Source organism: Salvelinus sp. IW2-2015, linkage group LG14 (assembly GCF_002910315.2).
Source record: "Salvelinus sp. IW2-2015 linkage group LG14, ASM291031v2, whole genome shotgun sequence".
Lineage (NCBI taxonomy): Eukaryota > Metazoa > Chordata > Actinopteri > Salmoniformes > Salmonidae > Salvelinus > Salvelinus sp. IW2-2015.
This window is the reverse complement of record NC_036854.1, coordinates 12,673,617-12,685,772: the sequence shown is the minus strand read 5'-3', so window position 1 is coordinate 12,685,772 and position 12,156 is coordinate 12,673,617. Positions and strand designations below refer to the sequence as shown.

The window sequence follows — 12,156 nt, the reverse complement described above, 5'->3', positions numbered from 1 at the left end:
ATCCCAAACATATTTCTTACAGAGAAAGCTGCCTGTTATCCCTATAATCATTACAGTACATCTCCTTGGATCTATTCAGAGTAGATTGCAGGGGATTTCTATGTCTATGGTCGTATTTTCTGGTGTGTACTGTTTGTGTACAGTACTGTGGTGTCTTGAAAGCTAGGGGACCTGCACACCTAGCTGGAGGTTTATCCCAAGTAGGACACTGCTGCTGATAGACAGTGTGTGTTTGTGTGTGAATGTGCGTGCGTGCGTGCGTGCGTGCGTGCGTGCGTGCGCATGCGGTTTGGGATTGAGGACACAGTCACCTCCATGCAGCACAGTGGAAAACAAAACAGGTCTGTCAGATCTCTCATTAAAGGGAAGGACCTTCCCAATGGGCCATATTCACCTCCGGAGATCATGTGCAGCCACCCGCTCTCCCCTCTTGAATCCATCCATCCCTCCCTCCCAATCCTTCCTTCCTCCTTCCATCCATTCCTGTATCTGTGTGGGACACTCACCTCTTCAGCCTGTGCTCTGCCAGGGACTGTGGCCTTTCATCGTCTGCCAGGGCTTTATATAACCACACTATCACATATGCTCTCACAGTGAGTGCTATATCAACTACATACTGGATGTACTGTACGTACAGGAATTGCAGAGCAGAGATCTTGTCTTTGAGGAGCTCCTGGGCCTTGTTGAAGTCACACAGCATGTTCTGAGTCTCTCTGTTGTGCATGGCGTTCATCTCAGCCATCTCCCGCTCGTGTTTCTTACACAGGTCCTGTTCATGAGCCCTGATGAGAAGAGACCAGACCATTAAAGCCCATTCAGATCACACGCCTTTATACGCCTCTCCAGCTCTGAGGCTCTGAGTCTCTGGTCCAGAGGTGTTACAGTATCCTAACGAGGCACAATTACCACAGACACATTCCTTTTGATCCTGCTGCCGCTATTCAAATTGTATTCATCTTTGACTTTCTTTCGTTTCCTGACATACTCGTCCTTTCCTAGAAAGACATACATAATTCATAGCAGAGGGCTCTGGAGGAGAGGTATCACTGTTTCGCCATAAGTGAAAAAAACACTCCTCTCTATTTACTTATTGATTTATTTTGAATCGGGACAGATGGACAGGACTTTTCCAGGACATTTCACAAGCTCATTGAAATTCCCTGCATGGTAGCGGTGACTGTCTCCTCTCAGTGGGCTTTATGTCAGTGCTGCTCACTCTGAGGTACTGCAGTCGGAGAGAGAGACCACGAGGAGTGCAGAGGAATAATTTTGCCTCTCCCTGAGTAACACCCTGAGGGACACATCATTTCCAATGTATTTATATATTATGTTATTTTTATCTCAGGAAACGAGGATTCGCCAGCGTGTTACATAATTGGAAGTGAAACGTGCTCCACGAGGGGCTTGGAATCCTGCCAGCGATGTGTGTCGTTGATGTCACACATGCATGCACACACAAACAGGCGTGCGCTGATGCACACACATGCGCACTGGAACACTAGCCCTCTGATACAGAGGGGTTGGGTTAAATGCGGAAGACACATTTCAGTTGAATGCATTCAGTTGTACAACTGACTAGGTATCCCCCTTTCCCAATGGGACTCCCTAAATCTTTCTCAAACACCCAGAAAGGGCTACTCTCCTCGATGTTATCCTCACAAATAATCCTTATAGGCATCAGTCTGGTGTTTTCTGTAATGACCTTAGCGATCACTGTTTTACAGCCTGCAGTGTTCGTAATGGCTGCTCAGTGAAACGACCTGTCCTGATTTGTCATAGACGCTTGATAAAAACCTATAATGAGCAAGCCTTCCTTCATGAACTGGCCTCTATAAAATGGTATAGAATCAGCTTAATCCCCTCTGTCGAAGATGCTTGAACCTTCTTTTTTGATATTTTCAGTGGTATTGTTAACAAACACGCCACCATAAAGAAAAAGATAATTAAAAACAGGTTCAGTTCCTGGTTCGACCGTGATCTAGCAGAGTTACTCCACCTCAAGAAAAGGCTCGGCACACGCATACTCAGGCTGACTGGCTCTCGTTCAGGCAAATGAGAAATAAGTGGACTCAGGGGAAGGCCAAAGTTAGTTACTTTAAGGAGCAGTTCTCTCTCTGTGGGTCTAACCCCAAGAAGTTCTGGAAAACGGTTAAAGACCTGGAGAATAAACCTTCCTCCTCACAGCTGCCCATGTCCCTTAATGTTGATGATGTGGTTGTTACTGACGAGAAGCACAAGGCTGAGCTCGTTAATCACCACTTCATTAAGTCAGGATTCCTATTTGACTCAGCCATGCATCCTTGCCCGTCCTCATCTCCCACCCCTTCTAATGTGATTAGTCAGATGGTTTGACCCTTTCTTCTTTAAGGATGCTGCCCCTATCATCGCCAAGCCTATCTCTGACCTTTTTAACCTGTCTCTCTTCTCTGGGGAGGTTCCCATGGCTTGGAAGGCAGCCATGGTTCGTCCTTTATTTAAAGGGGGAGATCAAGCTGATCCTAACTGCTATAGGCCTATTTCTATTTTGCCTTGTTTATCAAAAGTGTTGCAAAAACACAAATAATCAATTGACTGGCTTTATTGATGTCTATAGCATTCTCTCGGGTATGTAATCTGGTTTCCGCTCAGGTTATGGATGCGTCACTGCAACCTTAAAGGTCCTCAATGATGTCACCCTTGCCCTTGATTCTAAGCAATGTTGTGCTGCTATTGTTATTGACTTGGCCAAAGCTTTTGAAACAGTAGACCATTCCATTCTTGTGGACCGGCTAAGGAGTATTGGTGTCTCTGTCTCTGAGGGGCCTTTGGCCTGGTTTGCTAACTACCTCTCTCAAAGAATGCAGTGTATAAAGTCAGAACATCTGCTGTCTCAGCCACTGCCTGTCACCAAGTGAGTACCCCAAGGCTCGATCCTAGGCCCCACGCTCTTCTCAATTTACACCAACAACATAGCTCAGGCAGCTCTCTCAACCATTTATATGCAAATTATACAGTCTTATACTCAGCTGGCCCCTCCCCGGATTTTGTGTTAAACACTCTACAACAAAGCTTTCTTATTGTCCAACAAGCTTTCTCTACCCTTAACCTTGTTCTGAACACCTACAAAGAAAGGTCATGTGGTTTGGTAAGAAGAATGCCCCTCTCCCCACGGGTGTGATTACTACCTCTGAGGCTTTAGAGCTTGAGGTAGTCACCTCATACAAGTACTTGGGAGTATGGCTAGACGGTGCACTGTCCTTCTCTCAGCACATATCAAAGTTGCAGGCTAAATTTAAATCTAGACTTGGTTTCCTCTTTTGTAATAGCTCCTCTTTCACCACAGTTGCCACACTAACCTTGATTCAGATGACCATCCTACCCATGCTAGATTACGGAGACATACTTTATAGATCGGCAGGTAAGGGTGCTCTCGAGCGGCTAGATGTTCTTTACAATTCGGCCATCATATTTGCCACCAATGCTCCTTATAGGACACATCACTGCACTCTATACTCAGTAAACTGGTCATCTCTGTATACCCGTCGCAAGACTCACTGGTTGATGCTTACTTCTAAAACCCTCTTAGGCCTCACTCCCCCCTATCTGAGATATCTACTGCAGCCCTCATCCTCCACATACAACACCCCTTCTGCAACTCACATTCTGTTAAAGACCACACACATCCCTGGGTCGCTCGCCTTTTCAGTTCGCTGAAGCTAGCGACTGGAATGAGCTGCAACAAACACTCAAACTGGACAGTTTTATCTCAATCTCTTCATTCAAAGACTCAATCATGGACACTCTTACTGACAGTTGTGGCTGTTTTGCCTGATGTATTGTTATCTCTACCTTCTGGCCCTTTGTGCTGTTGTCTGTGCCCTATCATGTTTGTACCATGTTTTACGCTGGTGTTGCTACCATGTTGTGTTGCTACCATGCTGTGTTGTCATGTGTTGCTCCCTAGCTATGTTGTTGACTTAGGTCGGTCTTTATGTAGTGTGGTCTCTCTTGTCGTGATGTGTTTTGTCCTATATTTATATATATTTTTTAATCCCATCCCCCGTCCCCGCAAGAGGCCTTTTGCCTTTTGGTAGGCCGTCATTGTAAATAAGAATTTGTTCTGACTTGCCTAATTAAATAAATTTTAAATAAAAATAAAATGAAATGTGCTTAGTTATCTCTAGCTCTAGAAAAGCGTCAGCCTCCATTATTTTATTCATCACCAAACAGGCCTTTAATTCTAATGAGAGTTCCTGCCGTTCATTCCATCCGGGCCTTAGCCACACATTATGAATTCATATAAGAGTGAATTATTAATTATCAGCCTGTGGGAAAAGCATGATGATAGATTATATTTAGGCCTTGCCCCAAATAACCGTTTCATATTTCCTTATCAATTTATTTGGCCATATAACAAAATGTCAAAAGGGACCATGTCATCAAAGGGAATAATAAAGCACAAAATATAAACCAGGACATCTAGCAGGGAGAGGCAAATTGGCTTCCTCTCTTTCTGCCAGTATCCTTCCACTTTAATCTAACTTGAATACGATGCCAGCACTGCCAATGGCCACTGACAGTCACATCTAAACATGAGGAAGTCACACAACTGAACTTCTCGTGTTGTGAGTCACCAGTCATCTAAATGAACTAAACAATCCAAAAGAACCTTAATGGTGACCATATTAAAACGAGGTACCTGCAGGGATACGGAGATTCACCTACAGTGCCCTCAGAAAGTATCCACACCTCTTGACTATTTACACATTTTGTTGTGTTCCAGCCTGATTTTGAAATTGATTAAATTGAGATTTTGTGTCACTGGCCTACACACAATACCCCATAATGTCAAGTGGAATTATGTTTTTAGACATTTTTTTAAAATTAATTTAAAATGAAAAGCTGAAATGTCTTCAGTCAATAAGTATTCAACCCTTTTGTCATGGCAAGCCTAAATAAGTTCAGGAGTAAAAATGTGCTTAACAAGTCACATAAGTTGCATGGACTCACTCTGTGCATTAATAGTGTTTAACATGATTTTTGAATGACTACCTCATCTCTGTACACCACACATGTAATTATCAGTAAGGTCCCTCAGTCGAGCATGGAATTTCAAACACAGATTCAACCATAAAGACCAGAGAGGTTGTCCAATACCTCGCAGAGAAGGGTACCTATTGGTAGATGGGTAAAACAATGGCAGACATTGAATATCCCCTGGAGCATGGTAAAGTTATTAATTTGGATTAATAACACTGTATGGTATATCAATACACCCAGTCACTATAAAGATACGGGCATCCTTCCTAACTCAGTTGCCAGAAAGGAAGGAAACTGCTCGGGGAATGCACCATGAGGCCAATGGTGACTTTAAAACAGTTACAGAGTTTAATGGCTGTGATAGCAGAAAACTGAGGATGGATCAACAACATTGTAATTACTGCACAATACTAAACAAATTACAGAGTGAAAAGAAGGAAGCCCGTACAGAATAAAAATATTCCAAAACAACTTGTTTTGCAACAAGGCACTAAAGTAAAACTGCTAAAAATGTGGCAAAGAAATTAACTGTATATCCTGAATACAAAGGATTATGTTTGGGGCAAATCCAAAACAACACATCACTGAGTACCACTCTTCATATTTTCAAGCATGGTGGTGGCTGCATCATGTTATGGTACGGTTGTCAACGGCAAGGGAGTTTTTTAGGATAAAAAGCAACAAAATGGAGCTAAGCACGGGCTACATCCGAGAGGAAAACCTGATTCAGTTTGCTTTCCACCAGGACAATAATCTAAATGTAACCTAATAACCTAATGTTCCTGAGTGGCCTACTGTAGCTACATTTTTGACTTAAATCAGCTTGAAAATCTATGGCAATASTTTAAAATGGCTGTCAATGATCAACAACCAACTTGACAGAACTTGAAGAATWAAAAAAATTATAATGTTATACAATCAAGGTGTGGAAATCTCTTAAGAGACTTACCCAGAAAGACTCACAGCTGTATTTGCTGCCAAAGGTGATTCTAACATGTATTGACTCAGGGGTGTGAATACTTATGTAAATGAGATATTTCTGTATTTCATTTTCAATAAATTTGCAAACATTTCTAAAAACATGGTTTTCACTTTGTCATTATGGGGTATTGTTTGTAGAAGGCTGATACAATAAATATATGTAATACATTTTGAATTCAAGCTGTAACACTGAAGACACTGTAATTAAGTTTGGCAACGCGCCGGAACAACATTACTGTAGATGGCGAGTTATTGTGTCAACCCTCCTTTGTGTCACCCCATAATGCTCTGTGGTGGGGTCACGGCCCTCCCCTCCTGCCCTCTCCTTCCACCCACCTGATCTGCTGGTTGGCCTCACTGCGGATCTTCAGCACCTCCTTGCCCTTAAGCTCCAGCTCCTTGGTGAGCGTGTTGATGTTTTCATTCAGTGTGTGGATTTCGTGGTCCAGCTCAGCAATGTGGTTCTTCCTCCTTACCACCTCCTCCTGCAGGTCTGAGATACGGCCCAGCAACTCCCTCTCCTTTGGGGTAATAGGCAGACATACACAGGCACACACACAAAGATACACAGAAACACACAAAAACCAAGCAAAAAAAACACACGTTTGAGTTAGCATTTGATCTCATTTGTGCATTCTTGCTGTGCTGTTGTGCTGCCTCCTTGTATTCCCAAGGGGTACTGTGATGTTGGATACCATCTTTACAGTGCCATGATGCTACAGCTTAAGTGGGCACACTAACATACCATGGTCACTAGTGATTAGGCCTGGGAATTGCCAGGCACCTTACGATACAATATTTCCACGATACTTAGATGCCGATACGATCTGTATTGCGATTCTCACAATTCTATATGTATTGCGATTTGATACTGTGATTTTATTGCAATTCGATGTTCCAAACATATTGCTCATCATATGTCTGCTGCAGAGGGACATGAGAGAGCCATGAGAAAACAYGTTTTATCAGTCATGGAAATTAAAGTCCTGAAAACAAATTGGCTCCCTATTTAAAAATAAGATGGAGAACAAGCTATGAAGGAAAAATACTGGAGTTTTAGTGCAAATATACTGGCAGCAAGCGCAAAAATTATATTGCGAGATTGTCAAAATGATACGTCAAGGAAACTGTACTGTTCAGATGGGTTAAATGGAGAAGTAGCCTGAAATCTGGACACTGATTGTAGGTCTATAACCTCTCACATAGCCTAATCTAATAATACCTCATGCAGAATTAAGCATTTCTTATAATTTTACTACACACCAAATGTACATTTTGACTCGAGAACAGGAGTGGAGAAATATGATGTCACGTTCGCTGGAATAAATATCGGACCAAGGCGCAGCGGATGTTGAGTTCCACATAATTTAATGATAAAGTGAAACTTAGCAAAGACAAAAATAAATAAACAATAAACTAACAACAAATCGTGACTACAGAGGTGCAACGTGCACTAACTCAAAACAATATCCCATAAAACACAGGTGGAAAATGCTACTTAAATATGATCCCCAATTAGAGACAACGATTACCAGCTGRCTCTAATTGGGAATCATACAAAATCACCAACATAGAAAAACAAAACTAGAACCCCACATAGAAATAATAAACTAGACTAACCCTCAGTCACGCCCTGACCTACTCTACCATAGAAAATAAGGGCTCTCTATGGTCAGGACGTGACATATGATTTCTTTCTTTCAGCATCTTGAGAAAATGAATGCGCGGTTAGCGCATTTAACCGCGGTTAACCGCGGTTAACCGTCTGTAATGGTGCTATTTTTATCAGCATAAAATCTGTAATGGTGCTATTTTTATCAGCATAAAATCCTTATTTCAAACAACATAAAATATGCATCCAAGCTGAACTGAAATCTCCTCAAAAACACGTTGTGTCATTTTTAACAGCTTTTCATTTCCTTAAAAACGGTAAAACTGATACAATTCTGCAAGTAAAATCTTTCCCGTTGTAAGGGGTGCGTAACTGGTGGCAGGGAAGTCAGACGCAGGAGAGCAGAACTAGGTAATAGCCGGCGCAGTTTAATTCCAAAACCAACGGCATCAAGAAAATAACTTGGGTACAAAACCCGACACGCACCAGTCAACATGTGCACTTACAAACAAACAATACCACACAAAGACATGGGGGGAACAGAGGGTTAAATACACAACACGTAATGAGGGAATGAAAACCAGGTGTGTGGGAAAACAAGACAAAACAAATGGAAAATGAAAAATGTATCGGCGATGGCTAGAAGACCGGTGACGTCGACCGCCGAACACCGCCCAAACAAGGAGAGGAACCGACTTCGGTAGAAGTCGTGACACCCGTTGAATTAATTAATTTTTTAAAATTTTCTTCCAGGTCCCTAACAAGCTTTGCTGCGCGAGAGAAACAGAGATGAAAGATGGCAAGGGTTTATTTAGTCTTCTAGGGCAACAAGTAATGAGAAGAGAAGCTGCATTTATATAAGTATAGACAAGTTGACTAACAAATAGGCTATAAGCAGAAACAGGCCTATATCTAAAAAGGCCTGTAAAAAATAGTTCTGCCATCTCTGACTGTACAGCTCATTTTATATATTTGCGGGTTAGGTTGGATGCGGGCCTCAAAGTGAAAATCTATCACATAGTCAGGGGTTGCTGATGGGTTAATAGCAACAGTGGTGGAAAGAGTACCCAGTTGTCATACTTGAGTAAAAATAAAGATACCTTAATAGAAAATTACTCAAGTAAAAGTGAAAGTCACCCTGTAAAATACTACTTGAGTAAAAGTCTAAAAGTATTTGGTTTTAAAAATATACTTAAGTATCAAAAGTAAATGTAATTGTTCAAATATACTTAAGTATTGAAAGTAAAAGTAAAAATAATTTCAAATTCCCTATATTAAGCAAACCAGACGGCACCATTAAAAAAAATATATATATATTTTTACAGAGAGCTAGGGGACCACTCCAACACAGACATAATTTACAAATTAAGCATTTGTGTTTAGTGAGTCCGCCAGATCAGAGGCAGTAAGGATGACCAGGGATGGTTCTCTTGATAAGTGTGTGAATTATACCATTTTCCTGTCCCGCTAGTCATTCAAAATGTAACGAGTACTTTTGGGTGTCAGGGAAAATGTATGGAGTTAAAAGTACATTGTTTTCTTTAAGAATGTAGTGAAGTAAAAGTAAAAGTAGTCAAAAATATAAATAGTAAAGTAAAAAACGACTTAAGTAAAAATACTTCAAAGTACTAATTAAGTACTTTACACCACTGAATAGCAATTGCGGGCGGATGCGGGTGAACGAACAGCTGACCCGCTCATTACTAATGGCCACCACTCAACCTCTCTCTCAGCACTAAACGTATACTTCACTGGACACGTGTGTTGTGAGGTTGTTAGTACTGATGCTGCTGATATGTCTGAACTTTCTGCACAAATCTCTAAATATATCTTATATTAATAAATAAAAGTGACTGTACTGCTTGTATTTGTTTATACTAGTCTGAGCTACAACAACGTGCTAGATGACTGTTGTATCGCCTGGAAAAGGTCGCATCCCAGGAAAAAAGGTAATCTCCTGACTATTCGCTCAAACCTGGCTGTTGCTGTCTGGTCCAGTCAGGGTCCATTGTACTGAAAACCTACTGGTAAAGCATTCACTAGAATACATGTATTTAGTCAATTGTTCAGTATGTAATAGGGACAACGCTGCCATTTAAATCTAGACGGACTATTATCACTCTCTTTCTCAAAGTTACTGTAACAGTTAACTCTACAGTTTGATAGATCAAATGCAAACATCCCCTTTAGCCCAGGCAGAAATACATGTAATTACCTGATTATACTGTTCAGAGAACTATAACTACATCCCAGTTGTAGATGAATCATGCTTTGCTTGGCTCAAAGATCATTTCCCCCTTCAGCAATGGCACATCTTTTAAAAAGTCCTTCCCTCTATAACAGAGACTAAGCTAAGAGTTCCCACAGCATACCGTCAAGGCAAACTCTGGTATTGAAGTTGATGGCTCTTGTGTAATCAGATTACAATCTGTATTCATTTTGAATTCCTGTAAATATAATTTCATGCCAGCTGATTATTGTGATAACAGTATTGTAGTTATTAATGCGTGGGCCACTGCAGGGGGCTGGTTTCAGTGGACTAGCTCACTCTCCTCCATAGAAGCTTGTTAACCCATCCTCTGCCTAACAGAGATTCACTGTGACATTTCTGCTGACTCCCAATCTCCCCAGTGGATACCTGTTTTGCTTGGGAGCCAACATGATTGCCATGTCTCTGCATGGGTTGGTTGTGGATTACACAGGTAGAGGCAGACATCGCTGAACATCAGTGTGGGAAAGGGAGTTTTTGGCTATGTTCCAATTGACATGTGACCCTATCTTTGTGTATGCAGTGGCTGGTTAGGCGAGTGCGTGTCTGTGTGTCCATTTGTGTGAAAATGTGTGCGCGCAAGTTGATTTGATTGATGTGTGCCTGGGCTGTAAAGTGAGAGAGTGGTGGCAGCTCTATTAGCAGCACTGAGCCTCACAGTGAGGACCCTAGGCTGACCTGCAGAGGTTCAGAGGGACAGTCTGAATACCACACTGACAACTAACACTCTCCGTTACGGTGGCACTATAAAATAGCAATATTCATTGTCCATCTAAAGATGGACACTGTTGGAACTTTTGTATGGTGGAGCCATTTGAGCAGTACTTCTCAAAAGACACTTTTCTAGGGCAAAGGAAGCTTTAAAGGCTTTGGACAAAATGTCACAGGAACAAAATAGCACTTCAGGTTTCAAAGACTCCTCTGAGGGGATGGTGGGAAGTTGGTAGACGGAGCTCCCAACTCCAATAATCACCATATTTGATCTCTGATCTTTGACAAAAAGCTCTTTAGAAAATGATTTAATTTCTGTGGCTGGCTGGCACTTAGTTTGACAGCAGTGTGACTGGAGATGGGTAGAGGGTACAGTACAGTGGTAGAGGTCTGGGAATAGGAAGGTCTCAGCGAGGAGCTGATTAGAAGACAAGTCTACTGGCCTCGTGAGGCCTCTTTGAGCCCCAGCTCCCCAGTCTCTCTCTCTCTCTCTCTCTACAGTTCCAGAGCAGACTGATCAAAAGGCCAGCCAGAGCACAGCCTCATCATTAGCGGCTGGAAGCCACATACAGAGAGAGAGAGAAAGAGAGGAAGTGGAGAGAGCTGAGTCACTAGAGGGAAGCAGTCAGATCCTGTCTGTGAAGCCGGAGTGATTGGAGGTACTGAGACCCTCACCCCCAAAACTCAACCTCTCCGGGGCTACATCACATCACATCACAAGGATGGGAGGTATCGAGCTGCTGCCAGTAGTCCAAGAATTGCCACGCACCAGAGAGAGGTGAGTCACAATGGCAGATGAAATCTTTCTTCAGCCTCCATAAATGATATGAGATCAAGTATACCTGTGGTTTGAATTCAAATCATACCCAATACTGCAACAAAGCAGGAATAACTCCAGGGCCATTGATCCGCCATACAGGTGATACTGAAACGTCATTGATAAGGAAACTTCTTTACAGATTAGGCTCTGTCATAGTAACTATGAGTCACGACCACTGAGGGGAGAGACCATCCTCAATCCCCCACCCCAGCAGGAGCGCGCACCTCCTCTAAACATCCCGATCTGCCCAATAATCTGGGAAAATAGAGGCATCTATCACAGTTTGCAAACAGGCCGCGGCGTGTCTCCGCTGTGAAAAATAGGTCCGCTGGTGATGAGGAGCCATTAGCGATGCTTCAGTTGTTGGAGATGAATTGAGCATTTACAGGGCTGTGTAGGATTTCATTAAGACTAGGTCTCATAGACAGACATTGTTTTGAGGAATCAGCCTCCGGGGACTACAGCGTGGGGATATTAACTTTCAGATACAGAAAAACGTGAGAGGAAATATGACACAGACCTCTCGATGGCCAAAATGCACACGGGCGCGCACACGTACGCACACGGGCGCACACACACACTCTAAACATTCTTCAGAGCCGTTTGTCTGTCAGAAGCCGAGCATTCGTCTGTGGGGAAAACTGATCACTATCCCCAGCAAACGCAATTCTCCACACCGCAGACCAGGCCTGCTAATCTCACAGCTCATTAAACAAGCCGGSACCGTGCATCTCTCAGGGGCCA

General features: G+C 42.5%; 1 protein-coding gene across 1 annotated transcript in view; it reads right to left on the bottom strand.

Moving 5' to 3' along the window:
* Nucleotides 1-12,156, bottom strand: part of LOC111973426 (protein FAM184A-like) — a 158,782-nt gene that overhangs the window by 8,041 nt on the left and 138,585 nt on the right. Inside the window, 2 exon segments of the mRNA XM_024000792.2 lie at nt 636-782; nt 6,337-6,521. Coding sequence (XP_023856560.2) covers nt 636-782; nt 6,337-6,521 — 332 coding nt within the window.